Below are 20,819 nucleotides of genomic sequence, written 5' to 3' on the forward strand. Positions count from 1 at the left end.
GACAGCCCAAGCACGTTTCAAAATCGAATGTGTCATTACATGGGAGCGAACATCTATAGCTGAATTGGAAAGGTTTTGAAGTGCTTACATGAGCACCCAGAAGCAGTACTGAGAAATCGGTTTACGAAATCCAGTTTTGGGAGCCCATATAAACGGGGAGACTAGGATCACTTCCACAGTCTCACATAATGTTAGACTGTGATCACTTCCATGGGCCCTTTAACATTCTCGTGTGGAGGTGACGTCTGCATGTGCTAGGCCGGTATTACACTATCCAATTTCCTTGTCAAAGATTTGATCAAAGATGTGATCCAATATATTTGACAAAGATCTTTGACGTAGCGCTAGAAGGGGTATTACCAACTCGTTGGGTATTACCACAGTCTAACATAACAGTCGCGACACTCACTGCTGTAAAAGTTGTTGCCGTTTGACAGATGGAGCGACACTAGCGCCCAGAGCGGCAGGTAAGGTGAACGTCAGACGCGTCGTAAGCATAATGTTTGTTTGCATCCATTTCCTACGTAATTTCCGAATTATTAGAGTTAGTTTCTTGCCTCCAAGAGTTTGTGTAGTATCAGAAGGCATACATGTTTCTAAAAATGATTCTAAAATAAGCGCAAGTATGGACAAAAACTATGAATAGAGTGGCAAGCTACAACACATTCGTGAAGAAACACTTATGACATTGGACAGAATTGCAGCTTACCACGTTGATATCAAAAGAATATAAACACACAGATTCACATGTAAGAAGCACAGACATGTACCTCTACATGCAAAAGTGATGGACAGCTCGTTTGTCGTTCTGTAGGCCTACTGTGTTTGTCATTGTCACTTGTTTCCACGACCTTCATCTTTATATTATTCTAAGTGGGACAAGCAACTGACAAATAGTGGGAGAAATATGCTGAAAACATAATGAGCTGATTACATTGCATTTCACGAAAAACCAAATATTTGAATAATTTTCAAACAATCTGTCTGTAGCCACTTTCTTTGTCCCATAATAGTTTCGCTCGAAGTCTAGCGATCTGCACATTCTGACACTTCACACGCTTTTGTAAGACACGAACAGCTGCACTTAATCTAACCACTTCATCGTCAAAGCAGGTCTTGTGTTGATGATTCTGACGAATCTGGTACTAATAAATGGAGAGTTGAACTAGCTGCTTCTGTGTCATAGGACTGTTTTACAGCTTTAGATTGACTGTCGAATCTTTGTGGCAGTTTCTTCTTCATCGTCAGTTGAGGTGGCTTATTTGGAATGTCAAACAGTTTGGATACTGCATTCCACACGAGTTTGTTATTGTCTGCGTTCATGACCTGGTTTTGTTCGAAATGTAGCGAACAAAACCCAATATTATTATACAGGTAAACCGGGTCTTTCTTCATAAGGTCTTCTCGTCTGCTATTAACTAGTCATTTTTTCCTCCTAAAACGAAACATTCATGATTTATACACATACATTTGCAAATAAATCCTGACGATACAGTTTAGTAACATGATGGTATATACCTCTCACGATCCTTAGGAAACCTAAAAAAGACAGCTGTGGTGTCTTCTTCCTATTGCTGCTGCAATTTATTGCGCTACAAACGCTCCCGATGGTAAAAACCACTGTATAAATCAAAATAAACAATCACTATTCGCTTTCACGATCGCGCCGAACTCACAGTTCAACCTACCGGCCGCTTGGAGCGCTGCTGGCGCTGAAGGCAACAAAATCGAGGCGAAGTGTCGCGACTGTTATGTTAGACTGTGGTATTACACTGTCATCAAATTTTTCGTCAAAGTTCAAGATGGCTGACATTCTGTCAACAACTTGTTATTTAACCGCAGCAGTTCTACGTACTCCAATTGCATTGTGTGCACATGCGGAAAAGAAGTGGGGGGAAAAATGGAACCATACATACGAGGTTGACAGTGTTAAAAGTCCTGGGATTACAACTTGATAATAAATTCAGTTGGGAGGAGCACACCACAGAACTGCAGAAAGGCCTTAACAAATCTGTATTTGCAATTCGAGTGTTAGCAGACATAGGCAACATAAAAATGACAAAGCTTGCATAGTTTCATTCCATAATGTCATATGGGATAATATTTTGTGGGTAAATCTTGAAGTCAAACAAAAGTTTTTAAGGTCCAAAAGCGTGTAATACGTATTATTTGTGGAGTAAATTCACGGACCTCCTGCAGAAACCTCTTTAAAGTACTGGGTATACTAACTACTGCCTCTTAGTATATTTACTTCTTAATGAAATTTGTCGTAAATAATATATCTCTTTTTCCAACAAACAACTCAGTTCATACATACAATACCAGGAACAAAAATGATCTGCACAAGGACTTAAAAGCGCTTACTTTAGTTCAAAAAGGGGTCCACCACTCAGGAACACTCATCTTCAATAATTTGCCAGCAAACATAAAAAATTTAGTTAGAAATAAAGATCAGTTTAAAAGAAGCCTGAAAGACTTACTACTGGCCGACTCCTTCTACTCCATTCGCGAAATTTTTAATAGAAACAAATGATGGATTGTATTTATTCATACTATTAGTATTGTTATTTCAGCTTAAAAAAATCGACATGTTCCACATCCACGAGGATCTCCTCAGCACGGATCTATGGAACGAAAAAACTAATCTAATCTGGGTGAAGCCGTGGGCTTTACGACGACACGATAAGAGCATTCAACAAAACTTGTTACATGAGCTTACAGTGGAAGACGTCAAGTCGTACATCAATTACTTAAGAATGGATGAGCATACATTTCTGTATGTGCTCAATGAAGTGTATCCTGATATCACAAAGCACAATATTCACTTAAGAACTGCTACATCTTCAGAAGACAGGCTCACTATAACACTCCGATTCCTTGCTACAGGAGAGGGTTATGTTAGGTTAGGTCAGGTTAGATCTCCAATCTTCTTAATCTATTATTGTATTCAGGGTGCCTCACGTTGTAAAGCGCCTCATCAGGTTCAGACATCTCTATTAATTTTGTAGTTGTCGGCACACACCAATTGTATTTACCGGCAATGGTTATACAAACACTACAGACGACAGAACGCTGCAGCGATGCTAGCGCTTCATGTGGTAACATGTCACATTGCAGTGAACAGAAGACAAGCGGTTTCTTTGATCAAATATACAGCGAGGCCCTAGATTTGATCAAATATTGGACGACATTTGACAAAGTCCCTATTACACTATCAAAGATCTTCGACAAAGATATTGGACAAAGAAATTTGATAGTGTAATAGCGGCCTTACTTCCGCAATATCTTTGATCGGCGTAGAGGTGAAAGCGTTGGAGCGTATGGTGAACTGTCATGTGATTGTAAACAATGTGAAAAAAAAAATGGTGTATCACGTTGTCCTCATGAAAGGTTACCCGTTTAGACCTTACGTGTGTTAGGAGAGAGAGAAGTTAGTTTGCGTAGTAACTCAAAGCTTAATGTCTACCATGGCTTCACATTTGGCCGGCGGTAGGGTGAATGTTGCCCAGGTTCAAGAATTAGCCCGAAAACAGTTGGTACAGTTATTGGAAAAGTGTCAGGGACGAAAGGTATTTAATTAAAAAATAAGTTTACGTGAAGAGTTTTATCCTTTATTTTTATATAGTTGCTGGAAGTGTTTTGTGGCATTTATATTTACATTGTAATTATTAGCTATTGTAGAGAACTATTTTTGTAAATATGCCCGAAGTTCATCTATTAACGACGATTGTGGCATATTTCGTGACCTGTAATAGCAGTGAGTGAAGTAGTTAAATACCATATTCACTTTCCTAGTTTCTGATATTTCGATTAAGCTCCACATTGTTGGGAATGCGTGGATTCCTCCTAACTGCTTTCATACAGCGTGAAACGTTTTGTGACGCTAAGCGCAGACAGATGGTTTACAGTACACAGTTGTCGTGCTGTTGGACGGGTTGAATGTAAGGCTTATGTCTATAGATTTATAGGCATAATTGTTTGATGTCTTTCACGTAGACTTCTATATGTAGGCCTACATCATTTTTCTGGTATCCAATGTGAAGTGTATTTCAGTGTCTTCTTCCCATTAGATCACATATTCACATGGAGGTAAGCATTTGTTAAATGCCTTTTAACAGGAGCGATTTTGGTGTTTGAAACTTTGCTGTGATGAAAGTAGTTGTTCAGGTTAGTTAATTATGTCTTTGATCGATCAATCTCGTGGTAACCATTATGATGTGGAATGTGTCAAGTTTTTTGAGCTTAAAATATTTATGTACTGATTCCTATTCAAGAATTCATCTATGATATGGGAGGAGTAGGCAAGGAGATAAGATTTCAATTAATTTTTAATTCTATTAGTGCTGTCTGTCAGACATTTTATTTTGTCTTGTAATTTATCAGATAGTTTCACAGCAGCCTATTTTACACCTTTATTTGTCAGACATGGTTAATTAGAGGATAGTGTAAGTCTTTTGCTTTTTCTGATATTATAATCATGACTGTCACTGTTGGTTTTAAACCTGCCGCGATGATATGATCGTGAATGTTGCCGGTGTTTTTAAACTGGTCCTACTGTTGAGAACAAATTCAAAAGAAAAAATGCATAGCAGACTATGCAACCTGTGTCACCTTGGCAAATAAATATTTCTGTCGCCCAGGGAAGGAAGGAAGATTGCCTTTAACATCTGTTTGACATGTTGGTTATAGAGATGGAGCACAAGCTCAGATGATGTCAAGGATGGGGAAGGAAATCAGCCGTGGCCTTTCAAAGGAACCATCCCAGCATTTGCCTGGAATGATTTACAGAAATCACAGAAAACCTGAGTCTGGATGACAGGATGGGGGTTTGAACCATCATCCTCCTGAATGCAAGTCCAGTGTGCTAATCATTGCCACCTCATTCGGATTCTGTATCTCAAATGATCAGGATGATACCTCACCATGCTGTTGTAAATAAATAAAAATTCTCAAACTCCAAATTATTTGAGCAAATGAGAAAGACCTTCAGCTAAATACAAAGACTGAATCTTTTTCCAGCTCAAGGAGGGTCTTATAAATTCAGAACACAATTTCAAAACAACTTCAGTTAATAACATAGTGTCTGTGCAGGGAGTATACTTATTTTCCTCACCTCCTACTTCACAAACAGCAGATGTTGCACAATTAATACTTTTTCTAATCAAATGCCACTTTCTCGCAATGCATGCATTACTGACTGTACACACTGTAGAACACCAATACACACCCATTCCTTTGAATAATGAAGTCAGCAGGACAGCTTACCTCTAGAGCAGATAAAATTTAAACGACAAATGGAGGCACTTCATTGGGAAACATGATTAATGTTGTTGATCTGTCAACCTCCAGTTTATAAAATCAAACTAGTGAATCTCATATCGTTAGCATAATATTAATAGAGAAAATTGAAGAGTAAACCTGTTAATCACTTATGATAAGGGTAAAATTAAATATAATCACCACATCAAAAATAAAATAGTACAAATTGGAAACAAAGCCTTGGAACTAGTCGATGAGTTTTTGTATTTTGGTCACTTCATGAGCAATAACAGGATGCATATTGGGAATCGGTAAGAGCGAGATGAGAACAAACAAATGATATACAGAACAGAATGCATTTTGTTTTTGTTGTGGTCTTCAGTCCAGAGACTGGTTTGATGCAGCTCTCCATGTTACCCTATCCTGTGCAAGTTTCATCATCTCCCAGTACCTACTGCAACCTACATCCTTCTGAATCTACTTAGTGTATTCATCTCTTGGTCTCCCTCTACGATTTTGACCCTCCATGCTGCCCTCCATTGCTAAATTTGTGATCCCTTGATGCCTCAGAACATGTCCTACCAACCAGTCCCTGCTTCTCGTCAAGTTGTGCCACAAACTCCTCTTCTTCCCAATTCTATTCAATATCTCGTCATTAGTTATGTGATCTACCCATCTAATCTTCAGCATTCTTCTGTAGCACCACATTTCGAAAGCTTCTATTCTCTTCCTGTCCAAACTATTATCGTCCATGTTTCACTTCCATACATGGCTACACTCTATACAAATACTTTGAAAAACGACTTCCTGACACTTAAATCTATACTTTATGTTAACAAATTTCTTTTCTTCAGAAACGCTTTCCTTGCCATTGCCAGTCTACATTTTATATCCTCTCTACTTCGACCATCATCAGTTATTTTGCTCCCCAAATAGCAAAACTCCTTTACTGCTTAAAGTGTCTCATTTCCTAATCTAATTCCCTCAGCATCACCCGACTTAATTCGACTACATTCCATTATACTCGTTTTACTTTTGTTGATGATCATCTTATGTTCTCCTTTCAAGACACTGTCCATTTCATGCAACTTCTCTTCCAGGTCCTTCGCTGTCTCTGACAGAATTAAAAGGTCATCGGCGAACCTCAAAGTTTTTATTTCTTCTCCATGGATTTTAATACCTACTCTGAATTTTTCTTTTGTTTCCTTTACTGCTTGCACAATATACAGATTGAATAACATGGGGGAGAGGCTACAACCCTGTCTCACTCCCTTCCCAACCACTGCTTCTCTTTCATGCCCCTCGACTCTTATAACTGCCGTCTGGTTTCTGTACAAATTGTAAATAGCCTTTCGCTCCCTGTATTTTACCCCTGCCACCTTTAGAATTTGGAAGAGAGTATTCCAGTCAACATTGTAAAAAGCTTTCTCTAAGTCCACAAATGCTAGAAATGTAGGTTTGCCTTTCCTTAATCTTTCTTCTAAGATAAGTCGTAAGGTCATTATTGCCTCACGTGTTCCAATATTTCCACGGAATCCAAACTGATCTTCCCAGAGGTTTGCTTCTACCAGTTTTTCCATTCGTCTGTACAGAATTCGCATTAGTATTTTGCAGCTGTGACTTATTAAACTGATAGTTTGGTAATTTTCACATCTGTCAACACCTGGTTTCTTTGAGATTGGAATTATTATATTCTTCTTGAAGTCTGAGGGTACTTCCCCTGTCTCATACATCTTCCTCACCAGATGGTAGAGTTTTGTCAGGACTGGCTCTCCCAAGGCCGTCAGTAGTTCTAATGGAATGTCGTCTACTCCGGGGGTCTTGTTTCGACTCAGGTCTTTCAGTGCTCTGTCAAACTCTTCACGCAGTATCGCATCTCCCATTTCATCTCCATCTACATTCTCTTCCATTTCTATAATATTGTCCTCAAGTACATCACCCTTGTATAGACCCTCTATATACTCCTTCCATCTTTCTGCTTTCCCTTCTTTGGGTAGAACAGGGTTTCCATCTGAGCTCTTGATATTCATACAAGTGGTTCTCTTTTCTCCAAAGGTCTCTTTAATTTTCCTGTAGGCAGTATCTATCTTACCCCTAGTGAGACAAGCCTCTACATCCTTACATTTGTCCTCTAGCCATCCCTGCTTAGCCATTTTGCACTTCCTGTCGATCTCATTTTTGAGACGTTTGTATTCCTTTTTGCCTGCTTCATTTACTGCATTTTTATATTTTCTCCTTTCATCAATTAAATTCAATATTTCTTCTGTTACCCAAGGATTTCTACTAGCCCTCGTCTTTTTACCTACTTGATCCTCTGCTACCTTCACTACTTCATCCCTCCGAGCTACCCATTCTTCTTCTACTGAACTTCTTTCCCCCACTGCTGTCAATTGTTCCCTTATGCTCTGCCTGAAACTCTGTACAATCTCTGGTTTAATCAGCTTATCCAGACCTCATCTCCTTAAATTCCCACCTTTTTGCTGTTTCTTCAATTTTAATCTGCAGTTCATAACCAATAGATTGTGGTCAGAGTCCACATCTGCCCCTGGAAATGTCTTACAATTTAAAACCTGGTTCCTAAATCTCTGTCTTACCATTATGTAATCTATCTGACACCTTTTAGTATCTCAGGGATTCTTCCATGTATACAACCTTCTTTTATGATTTTTGAACCAAGTGTTAGCTATGATTAAGTTATGCTCTGTGCAAAATTCTACCAGATGGCTTCCTCTTTCACTTCTTAGCCCCAATCCATATTCACCTACTATGTTTCCTTCTCTCCCTTTTCCTACACTCGAATTCCAGTCACCCATGAGTATTAAATTTTCGTCTCCCTTCACTATCTGAATAATGGCTTTTATCTCGTCATACATTTCATCAATTTCTTCATCTGCAGAGCTAGTTGGCATATAAACTTGTACTACTGTAGTAGGCATGGGCTTCGTTTCTATCTTGGCCACAATAATGCGTTCACTATGTTGTTTGTAGTAGCTTACCCGCAAGCCTATTTTTTTTATTCATAGTTATACCTAATCCTGCATTACCTCTATTTGATTTTGTATTTATAACCCTGTATTCACCTGATCAAAAGTCTTGTTCCTCCTGCCACCGAACTTCACTAATTGCCACTATATCTATCTTTAACCTATCCATTTCCCTTTTTAAATTTTCTAACCTACCTGCTTGATTAAGGGATCTGACATTCCACGCTCCGATCCGTAGAACGCCAGTTTTCTTTCTCCTGATAACGACGTCCTCTTGAGTAGTCCCCGCCCGGAGATCTGAATGGGGGACTATTTTACCTCCGGAATATTTTACCCAAGAGGACGCCATCATCATTTAATCATACAGTAAAGCTGCATGTCCTCAGGAAAAATTACAGCTGTAGTTTCCCCTTGCTTTCAGCTGTTCGCAGTACCAGCACAGCAAGGCCGTTTTGGTTAGTGTTACTAGGCCAGATCAGTCAATCATCGAGACTGTTGCCCCTGCAACTACTGAAAAGGCTACTGCCCCTCTTCAGGAACCATACGTTTGTCTGGCCTCTCAACAGATACCCCTCCTTTGTGGTTGCATCTACGGTACGGCCATCTGTATCGCTGAGGCACGCAAGCCTCCCCACCAACGGCAAGGTCCATGGTTCATGGGGGTGGAGAATGCAGTAGAAGACTTAATTATGAGTATAATGAAAATAACAATGTTATGAAGAGGATAGATTGCTACTCACCTCGTAGAGGAGGCGTTGAGTCGTAGACAGAGACAATGAAAAGACTACTAAACATTTAAGCTTTAAAGGGAAATAGAACCCCCCCCCCCCCCCCCCCCCCCACACACACACACACACACACACACACAGAGGCACAGGCACTCCTCTCTCACACATAGCGGCAATGAAGGATATGTTACAGGTAAAATTCCCACCTGCACAACTAAAAAAAGCTGATGTTGGCAGGAAGGATACAAAAAAGCTGATGTTGGCAGGAAGGATCCAGAGGCCGAAGACTGCCCAGCAGCAAGGGAAATGAAGCACATCGTGTTGGGCATCATGTTCAGCAGCAAGTATTGAATATGCAGGTTTAAAGGACAGCAATCAGCTGCAAAAACCCATATTTTATTGCAGATCTAATTTTGACAACTACGTACTCATCATCAGAGCATTACTAGAAGAATTATACAGGTACTAACATGTCAAGGTACTAACATGTCAAACAACACTAGCCTTTAAATGGCAGAAACAGCTGTCCTCTTTTAAATTTGTCATAATGATTTCGTGTATGAAACTGAGAGGCAGCATAATGGACTATATTCTACAGAGTGTTGCAGAAAGCAGAATATTCTGTAAAATTTAAACTTTACCCTTACCATCACCTTGGAAATTGGGACAGAAAATATCCCACGAGGTTTTTGAAACAATCATTGGGCTATGCTGCTGATCAGTCCGTCACCATGACCAGTTTTCCCTCACTCTCAGTGGTTGGCTTCGCCACCCCACACCAAACTAATATTTCAACCTAACCCAGACGTCAGGTTATGCTACAGAACAGTTTATCATAATCACTTTTCATACTCACATTTGTAGGCTTTGCCAACTCTCAAACAAATTTTAACATTCCAACCTAACCTAAACCTCAGGCTATCCTACAGATCAATCCATCACCAAATCCAGTCACATTGATTGACTTCGCCAACTCTCACCCGATCTATATCACTCGAATGGAAAACAATATCACAACAAATCATGTTAAATCCCAAGAAACAAAGCACAAGAGGTAAATATGCAAAATATTTAATTTATCTTATAATCCGTAGTAGACAACAATAATAATGAATCTTGCACTGTCCAGTTCAAAAACAAAAGTAATCTATTTGCATCTTCTGCGGAAACAAGCCATTAGATTAAGCACTCTCGTGGGCTATTACATACTATAAACCAATTGGCTTCAAACAACAAAGATTTTCCAACAGCTACTTGAAATGGAAGAGGCATGGTACGCCATAAAAGCACTTTAGCCTTATAAGGTACGCTCTAGAAAATTAAATTTAAATCTACACTTCTGCTTGAAGTCAAGGACTCGAACAGTGTATCAAGTTGTTCCATAAATAATTCAAAATTACTAGATTTCATCCTGAATATTGTGTGTATTATTTACTTCTCATGGAAATCAGCTTCACAATCACTGAATAGTCTTTGAGTATCTATGTTTTTGTATATGTACGCCTCTTAATGTAAGCATTTAATCTCCTTTTTTTACATGTTTGACCTGCAGTAAATACGTGCCTGGTCTGATGATAAAGTTTCATGTTACACCACATTAATGGTCGTGTACGAATAGAGCATCATCAGTGTGAACAGCTGCTCGAAACACCCACTATGCCGCAGATAGGCTGGTGGGATTTAGTGTAATGTTATGGGGACATTCACCTGGGCTTCCATGGGACCTGTGGCTGTAACTGTCTTCCCTATTGGCAGTGGCATCTTCCAGCAGGATAACAGCTTGTACAACAAGGTTGGATTGCCACAGTTGCTTGAGGAGAATGATGGAGAACTCTTGATTATGTCTTAAGTAACAAATTAAATTGCTTGGTACACATTCAAGGACATTATTTGCCACCAGCCCTGCACTCATAAGCCAAAAGCCTACAGTTAGTGGAAACTGGTGGCATGAGCGTAGTCCAGTGTGACATACCATTGGGTACCCACCTAGGACTTCATGAATTCATGCTACACACAGTCTCTGCTCTATTGTATTCCAAAGGCGAACCAACACACAATTAAGTGGGTGGGCATAATATTTCAACTCATCAGTACATATTTGACAGCCATAGCAGGAGCATTGACCACTCAAATCTGAGTTCAAAAGTCTGTCATCTTGCATGGTGTAACCTGTAGAGCAGTTATGTGTGATTGACATGGAAAGTGAAAAAGCCAGACAGTGTCACTTCTCACTGTTCGCCATTGTCCTCAAAAGCACAGATACTTCATCCATCAGACAAGTATAAAGCTTATGTTAAAAATCACCTTTACTAATCACAGCTTTATGCACTCTTGCTGGTCCTAGTATTTGTTACATTGTATTACATAATTCACACATGAGGGTGATGTACTCTTGTGAAACCTGCTTACAGCATTTTCAGAAATCGTCGAGAAAGTAATGTACTCAAGAGTCGTTAACCATCTCACGAGTAATGGGATACTTAGAAAATTTCAAAAATGCTGTTCTACTGAAAAACAATATACAATTTCACTGCTCACATAATAGTCTTTAAATAGTAAAATGTCACCAATAGGAATTTTCTGTGACCTATCCAAGGCATCCGATTGTGTGAACCAGGACATTATGTTACACAAATTACAATTCTGTGGTATAAATGGAGCAGCATATGAGTGGTTTGTCATATCTACAGAACAGAAAGCAAAAAAGCTTCTTTATATGGCTTAAGTGCTCTAAGGAAGTTTTCCACTTCATCGAACTGGGGTGAAATTACGTTAGGTGTTCCACAGGGTTCAATCATGAGTCCCCTTCTGTTCCTGATATATGTAAATGACATTCCTTCTTATCTGAAACAAGAAGCTAAACTGATGCTGTTTGCTGATGATACAAACATCATTACTAATCCAGTAAAAGAAACTCCAAAAGAAAATGACACAAATAATTTCTGTGGAAAATTATTAATTGGTTTTCTGCGAATAGGCTTGCTTTGAACTTTGAAAAAACACAGTACATCCAATTTTCTGCTGTAAGGAGTGCAGTTGCTTCAATAAATATAACACAATATCAACAGAAGTCAGTAACCAGGTACAGTGTACTGAGTTTTTGGTTGTACATGTAGATGAGAATCTTAGTTGGAAAATTCATATTTTGGATCTCCTACAACAACTAGGTTCAGCAATTTTTGCAATTAGAATACTTGCCAATTTTGAGGATGTAAAAATTAATAAGCTAACATACTTTGCATACCTTCACTCTCTGATGTCATACGAATCATATTTTGGGGTAACACAACATTTAAGCAAAAAGTATTCACTGCTCAAAAGAAGGTGGTTAGAATAATATGTGGGGCTGATAGTCACACATCTTGTAGGCATCTGTTTAAAAGGTTATGAATTCTTACAACGACCTCACAGTACATTTATCAGCAATGAAATATGTTTTCAGCAACATGGACCAGTTTAAAAACAACAGTGACATTCATGATTACAATACCAGAAGAAAGGCAAACTTACACTAGCCTCTAATTAACCTATCTTTGGCACAGAAAGGGGTAAAATATGCTGCTGTAAAACTTTTTGATAAATTATCAGATGAAATAAAATGTCGGACAGACAGCAGTAATAGTTTCAAAAATGAATTTAAATCATACTTCCTTGACAATTCCTTCTATACCATAGATGAATTCTTGAATAGGAATAAATAAATCTATAGGTATAATATATACCTTTTGTGCCATTGAAGGCAATGGGGTGGGTAATAAAAATTTTGACCAAAAAGAATAAGGGAACCTTTATTCATGTGAGCATTTCTTATGCACTTGACATGTTACACATCATAAGTTACTGTGAGATTGATGAATGGAACACGTAATTAATTCTGCATCAAAGACAGTAGAGTCTTGAGGCAGTCGGGCCTTAAGGGCATGATCAGGGAAAGTGGAATACAGCAGAGCAACCAACATAGTCCCCCTGCCTAGACCCATTTGTAAAGACACCTGCATAGTTGTGGTGCTCATATAAAATGTCTGAAAACACCAAATTAAAAACAGAAGCAGGAGTGTAATCTCTCCTGTACTGCACTTAATCTAAAATGATGCTTGGCCTCTGCAGCAACCAAGGTGGCAGGTGGTTAAAACCCTGGATTTGGGATTGTACTTGCTCCACACTGAATGACTCCAGTACATGCTGCACGCAGATCCCAAACGGCATTGTGTCCCATTGACGGTTGGAGAAAAGGTGTTCCAGAGGCAGACGAGAAACTACTGTGCGGGTGTAATCGGAGCTGCAAAGATCTTACATGCCTGAATCGCCATGAGGAGCTGCTGCCAGATGGTATATGGCATTTCCCCAGCCTTAGCACAGAGGCTGGGTGTGGGATTGGTCCTATAAGCACTCTTGGCCAACCGAATCCTCTCATGGTGGATAGCATCAATGATCTGCAAATAAGAAGGCCTTACTGATTCATAACCCGTGCACCCGTAATCCAGCCACGATTGCACAGAAGCCCTATAAAACTGGAGGGCAGACATCCTGTTCACTCCCCAAGATCTGTGGCTAAGGCATTTTTAGAGATTCAGTACCTTCAGAGTTCTGGGTTTCAGGTCTCTGGTGAGGTGTGCCAACCACAATAATTTCGAGTAAAAAATGAGGTCCAGAAACTGCACTGTGTCTCTAAAATGTAGGATGGTGTCCCGCCATGTGCAAGGCAGGCAAATTACATATACAATGAAAACAATTAAAATGAAACACACATTCTCTCTCTCTCTCTCTCTCTCTCTCTCTCTCTCTCTCTCTCTCTCTCTCTCTCTCTCTATCTGCAGAAAACTGAAAACCCGCCTTTGCAGCCCACTCCTCTAACCTCCTTCGCACTATGCACTGTAAGTTGCAGCTGATGGCTTGCTGTTGCAACACTGGAGGAGGAGGTACGGAAAACAACAAAATCGTCCACAAATAAATAGCACTGTACAGGACTCCTTACTGTAGGCGTGATACTGTTTATGGCTGTGGCAAAAAGGGTAACACTTAAAACACTGCCCTGAGGGACACCATTCTCCTGCTCAAACGACCTGACAGGGAGTTACCAACTCAGGTCCAGAGGTGGGTAGGATCCATCCCACTAACACCAGCTTTTCTGAATTGTGCAAGTGGGAACTTTCCCTGCAATACTTCCTACATTCCCCTAAGCCTCCTGGCCTCAACCTTCGTTAGTCGCTGGCCTCAACCATCCAGTCCCTTCCCTGTTCCCATTCCAGCACTAGACAGCCATCATTCCACCACCACACCCAGTCTTTTTATTTCTTTTCTTTTCTGCTACTCCCCCTCCTCCCCTCCCCCTCCTCACATATACCCTGTCCTCCGTCTAACCTGCAGCACTTCACTGTCTGCCACCCCCACCATACTATCCCTCCCCACCCCACCCTTCCCCTTACCCCCGCCCCCACCCAGTTGCCACTCCCATCATGCACTGATGCTGCTTCTCACAGTGTGGCCTCTGCTGCCTGAAACTGCTTTGAAAGTGCGTGTAACTTATTGTGCAAGTGTGGAGCATGAGGTATTTTTGAGAATAAGTTGACCTAATGACACCGTGGCTGAGTTGCCAAAAAAATTATTTTCCCTCACAGTGTTAAACTGCTAATTATAAAATTTACACATATTTCAATAGTTTGGTTTACATGTATAAAACTAATGTATTAAGTATAATTATGATTAGTACCCTTGTAAGTCAAAAGGCTGTAGATGGTGATAAAAGAAGCAAGTATATGCCCTTTTCCTGTAGATCTTTGGAGGAGAAAGTGAGGTTTAAAGAGTTATATTCATTTGCACTAAATGTAAATCCAACAGGAGGGTGTGGGATGAGTCCCACCTATTGGGTCCAAACTGTGTGGGTAGTGGCCAGTAGATGACCCTTTCAGGTTCCTAAAGTGTTTCGCCTGAGTGGGGCATAGGAAAAGTTAAAACACACTCTCAAAGATTCACGCATAGAACATGAGATAATTTTGAGCAGCAGTTCACATATTAGTGCAGTAGCCCAGTGGTCAATTCGTTGGCTCAGGTTCGGTTCCTGCTGTCAGCATTTATTTATTTCTTTTCTTCTTCTTGTTTTGAATGGGCCTACTTTGGACCACACTTGTTCAACTGGTGGGCTTTGATATTTGCCCAGTACTGTTGCGTCATCTGCTGATGTAACTCCTTCCTTTCTTCTGTCCAGGGGGTACCTTTTCTTCGGGGCTTTTCCTGAAACCCCCGGACTTCCTTCAGTGTAGTTACACAGATTGTCCCTTCAGGAGATCAGTATTCTCAGTTCTTTAATGTCCTTTTCAGTTTCTGTAAGCCAAGTGGTGTGAACCTTCTTGTTTTGCCAGAAGGTGAACAGGTGGTTGGTCACTTTGTTTGGGAGCAATCTTGCAACATGGCTATAGAAAGCTACCCTTCTTTTTCATCCACAGTCAGAGCGCCTCTTTATATGTTCATAGAACTCAGGGTTATGTCACCTTCTGTATTTTCCATCTTCTTCTAGCGGGCCTGGGATCTTCCTGAGGAATCTCCTCTCTGTGACTTCCAATTTTTCAATCAGACTCCTCCAGTTCATGCAAAGACATTCCATGGCATACAGGGCTTCTGGTCGTACACTGATGTGTAGTGCTTAAGTTTCAGGTTGCGTGACAGGCATTTTTTGTTGTAGGTGTTCATAGTCAGTCGATAGGCTTGCTCCAACTTGTTGACTCTCATGGATAATGATGTTTTTTCTGATAAGTTGGGTTCAATCCATTCGCTGAGATACTTAAACTTGTCAGTCCATTTGATGTTTCCCTTGTCTAGTTACATCTCTTGGTTAGCTTCTTTGATGTCGGTGAAGAACTCTGTTTTCTCCAGCAATTCTTGAAGACCCACTTTGGCTGCCTGTTTTCTGAGGCAGTTTACCTGCATTGTTGCCGTTTCAAGAGAATCAGCAAGCAGTGCCATGTCATCTGCAAAAGCCAGGCAATCTACAATCCATCCTTCGTTCTTACGGCCCAGGTAGAGACCACTCCGAACACCTAAATTGGTCAGTTCCTTGTGCCATTCTTTCACAATATTTTCAAGGACACAGTTGAAGAGAAGTGTGGGAGAGTCAGTCCCCTTGTCTCACTCCAGTTTTTATCTCGAAGCTTTCTGAGATCTCACCTCTAAATTTGACCTTAGAATGGGTGTTGGTCAAGGTTTCTAGAATGAGTCTGTGGGTTTTGTTGTCTAATCCTGGTTCCTGAAATATTTTGTTAAGCGTTTCTGTATCAACGGAGTCATAGGCCTTCCTGAAATCAACAACGGTGACGATCACATTGTGGTTTCTCATCCCGAGTATACAAGTACAGTTTTAAGGCTGAGGATCTGTTCAGCACAGGATCGGGACTTCCGGAAGCCTCCCTGATATTCTCTCAGCTGACTACCCAGTTGATCTTCTGCCTTTTTAGTTTATTTATTTATTTATGTGCAATGTTAAACACCAAGTACAAAATTTAAAATATATTTAAACAGCTCAATTTATATAGGGCCTAGGTAAATCAACATATTCAGTTTAGTTAAGATTACTACCCTTATAATTCAGAAGCCTATAGGCCACCAAATTGTGCATGAGCTGCCATTGTTTTCGAACTGTAATACTTGTCTTATTGTGTTAAATTTTTAAAGTAAGAGCAGACTATGACATCATTTTAAATTCTGTCAATAATTGTGCAGAATATTAAAAATCAAATTTTTGTTGCCTCTGGAAGCCGTAAGTAGACAGTTGGTACTGGGTTCTGGGATAGTCACATAGTAATAACAATAGGAATGTGTAAAATATGATACTAAATCAGTAAAAAAGAGGTTATTCATCATTAATTGGATACAAAACTGTAACCTGCCTTCAAATGATGAGGATCTTATTAAGAGACAGACAGGAAAAAAGTGCCAATTTTATTTTATGTATTTATTTTTTTGTACTGAGTTTTCAGCCAGCAGCAATGGCTAACATGTGAAAGTCTGTTCAGTAACTATAGTCATTGTCATATATTATCAAACTACTGAACAGCTCATTGATCTAGGGTATTGTTGGCCATTGACACTAGTAAAACTTAATGCTATCTACAGAATTCACAGAAGCTTTGAAACACAAAAAAGTATGTTGCATCACAAATTCTTAAAGTTGCATTAATGTTCATTAAGACCATATGTAATCCAAAAATGAGCGTAATAGCTTGAAGGTGTCCTGGGTGTATTAGATTATATCATGCCATTTGTTATGAATCCTGTGAGTCTTTTCAGTACTGTTTTTACAGAACCAGAAAGCTGTTTTTGCATCTTAACAGGTGCTGAATATTCAGTTCTATCTGTTCTGACAAAAACACAAATACTATTTTGATGGGATTTAATTCATTGTAAATTTTTGTCACTGTACATGATTGTTTGCAGGTAATAGTATGGGATGAATCCTTAGCAGGTCCTGTAGGACTTATAGCGACATACAGTTTACTAAAAGAACATGATGTTCCTGAAATGTTCCCATTACGAGCTGGTAAGCTGCCTTCAACTACACAAAAGGACATTAAGAATATCATCTTTATAACAAGACCACATCTACATTTGATGGACAAAGTTGCAGACAATGTTTATGGGTAAGTTGTGGTATTTTTGGATTTTTAGTTGTGCTATAAAAACATTTTGTCTTCCTACTCCACTTACTTTTGGTGGCCAGTGTTTTAGTTACAGAAGAACTAAAGTTTGCCATGTACATCACGTAAACCTCTTTTAATTCAGATGATATTGAAAATAGTTTTTATTTTGAAATGCAGTTTATGTGAACTGTAGAGTTTTTAGAAAAACTCAGCACTGCTAAAAACTTTCTCTTAGTCTGCAAATGCTGTAAACATAGGTTTTCCATTCCTTAACATATTTTCCAGGGGAAGTCATAGGGTCAGTATTGCCTCGCATGTTTCAACATTTCAGCAGAATGCAAACTGATCTTCTCTGAGGTCATATCCTACCAGTTTTTCCATTCTTCTGTGAATAATTCATGTCAGTAGTTTGCAAAGATGACTTACTAAACTAATAATTCAGTAATATTCACATCTGTTAGCAGCTGTCATCTTTGGAATTGGAATTGTTACATTCTTCTTGAAGTCTGAGGCTATTTTTCCTGTCTCGTATATCTTCCACACTTTGTTTAGTACTAGTTTGCCATCTGAGCTTTTGATTTTCATGTAGCTGCTGCTCTTTTCATCAAAAGTTCCTCTAATTTTCCTGTAGGCAGTATCTATCTTTCCTCTTGTCATAAGTGCTTATATAGACTTACATTCATTCTCTTCTGTTTAGCCATTTTGTGCATCTTATCAGTCAAAATTCGTAGAAATTTGTTTTTCCTTTCATTGCTGCATTTTTATATTTTCTCCATTCCTCAGTTAAATTCAATATCCCCTGTATTATTCAAGAATTTCTGCTAGACCTTGCTGTTTTACTTAGTTGATCATCTGGTGCCTTAATTATTTCATCTCTCAAAGCTACTCCCCCCCCCCCCCCCCCTGCCCCTCCCACGGGTGCTTGCACTCTTTGGCGGGTTTGTGCTTGGCTCTTGGCTACCATGGGTCCCCAGCTTTTGCAGTGTTTTCTGCCTTCCATGCTGCATGTCTATCCTCTTGCTATTCTTTTTCCCCTCCCTTGGGGCACATGCCTAGGATGTTATTGGGAATGTTGTGCATTGTCTGTCACTGATGTAAGAACCATATGACTTTTGTTTATCACTCCCTTTTTCTTTCTTCATTTGCCTTCTCCTCTAGTCCTCCGCTTCGATGTTTGAGGTTCCTCTTTCACTTCTTCCTCCCTGTTTGCTCCTGAAGACCAGCCCACACGTCTGATGCATAACAGATGGCTGGGTAATGTGTAATTCCCAGCTCTAGGTCGACAGGTAGGGTTCGCACGTACCCCATGATACAGGCTAAGCCCAGGAAGGTGGGATTGCCTGAGCTGCAACCTTCCCAAATTGCCGATTGGTCCCTCCGTCATGTGTTTGGGGGGTGTGAACAATCACCTAAGGCAGGTGCACCGCCTTGTGAAGGGAGCCCGCAGTTGAAGGAGCGTGCAATCATAAGGGATTTTCTCGCAATGAGTCAATCATCTTCCCAATCAGCGTCTATGGAACATAAACATAATGAGGCTAATGATTCGAAGACCCTTCTCGCTGCACCACGGTTCCTCCTGGTCTCACATACTGAAGACAGTCAGTCCTTTGGCATGGTAAATCCATTTATTATTTAGAAAGATGTTGATGCAATTGCTGGCCCCGTGAAATCCTGTTTTTGTTTACAGAATGGCACTTTGCTTTTGGAGACTGCTTCTTATTCTCAAGCACGACAGCTGCTTGCTGCCTCGCTTCTCCATGGCTACCCTGTTCGTGTTGAGGCACATAGAACTTTGCATTTTTTCTGGGTGTAATTTACACCAGCCTGCTCGACAGTGGAACTGAGGACGACTTCCAATCTTACTTCTCTGATCAGGGTGTCATCACTCTTTTCCTCACCTGTGATAGAGTGGTGCTGCTGTCCAAGATCAAAGCAGGCTATGAAATTATCGTGGTCTGGTCGTACATTCTGAATCTGATGTGCTCCTACCATCATTTCAACCTCACTAGAACATCTTGTCGGCACCTAGCCAAATGTGTTACCCGTGATAGGGATGCACACGAGGGCGATTGTCCACCTCCTTCTCCCCAGTGTATCAACTGCAATAGTGGCCATGCCACATCCTCTCGGAGTTTTCCCATGTATCTTGATGAGTGTGCTTCCAAGAGATTCAGGTAAAGGAAAAAGTGCCTTACCTAGTAGCTCGTAAGTCACTGGCTAGTCGCAAATTCTATATTCTCCCATCTGGCACCTATAGTTTTGTTCTTGTTACCCCTCGCTCCATGAAGGATGTAGCCACACAGACATGTGACCTCAAATTCAGCTCTGAGGTTGTAAAATCGCCCAGTGTCAAGATAGCATTTCCATCCACCTGTCCTGCTGTGCAACAAATTGTCAAACTCTTGCCTCAAGGGGCGAAGCCACCAGCTACTCAACCAGTAGGCAGTAAGGGACAGAAGGAGTACTCCATGAAGACTTCCTCCATCCCTCCAGCCAAGTAACACTAGTGTCTTCCTCTAACTGGGAAGGCTCGAAGGAGTCCACCAAAGATCCTGTTCAACGGTGTCACCACGTGGTTCCTTAGTTCAGCCGGCCTTTGTCTTACCGGTGTGCACCACCAACTGTTTTTCAGCTTTGGACTCAATGGACTGACAACACAAGGAAGCCGATGCTTCTGTTGACCCCATGGAGCAGGATCCTCCTGCTTCTGTGCCCTATAGTAATGACTCTACACTGGCTGTCACTCGGCGGCTGCAGAGTTGACACCTCTACATCTCTTCCTCCTCACTACTGTCTTCCAATGGAATGTTCGCAGCCTTCGATCATGCAAAGAGGATTTACGGCTGCTTTTAGCATTGTAGCATCCCCATGTACTCTGCCTTCAGGAAACGAAATTGTGCCCTCACGACCGCTTTGAGCTTTCACATTTCTTACCGATTCGTTTTGACCTTCCTCTTGAGGTCAGCGTTTCTTCTCATGGGAGCGTCATGCTGCTCATACGGGATGACATCCATAGTCAACCCATCTCCCTGACTACCCGTCTTCAAGCTGTGGCAGTTCGCCTTTTCCTTCCCCACCTGACTTTTTCCATCTATATTATTTATGTCCCTCCATCATTCCCCCATTGTTGCTATTTGTTGACTTCAATGCACATCATCATCTATCGGGTTCTCCGAGAACCTGTCAGAGAGGTGACCCCTTGGCTGACCTTGTTAACC

The 20,819-nt window shown here is 40.5% G+C and overlaps 1 protein-coding gene across 1 annotated transcript in view; it reads left to right on the top strand.

The window, feature by feature from the left end:
• Nucleotides 1-3,259: 3,259 nt before the first annotated feature.
• The window catches only part of LOC124545228 (vacuolar protein sorting-associated protein 33A), a 109,305-nt gene continuing 91,745 nt past the window's right edge, over nucleotides 3,260-20,819 (top strand). Inside the window, exons 1-2 of the mRNA XM_047124099.1 lie at nucleotides 3,260-3,569; nucleotides 17,399-17,601. Coding sequence (XP_046980055.1) covers nucleotides 3,459-3,569; nucleotides 17,399-17,601 — 314 coding nt within the window. The 5' untranslated portion in view covers nucleotides 3,260-3,458. The remainder of the gene's footprint in view (nucleotides 3,570-17,398; nucleotides 17,602-20,819) is intronic.

Source organism: Schistocerca americana, chromosome 8 (assembly GCF_021461395.2).
Source record: "Schistocerca americana isolate TAMUIC-IGC-003095 chromosome 8, iqSchAmer2.1, whole genome shotgun sequence".
Classification (NCBI taxonomy): Eukaryota; Metazoa; Arthropoda; class Insecta; order Orthoptera; family Acrididae; genus Schistocerca; species Schistocerca americana.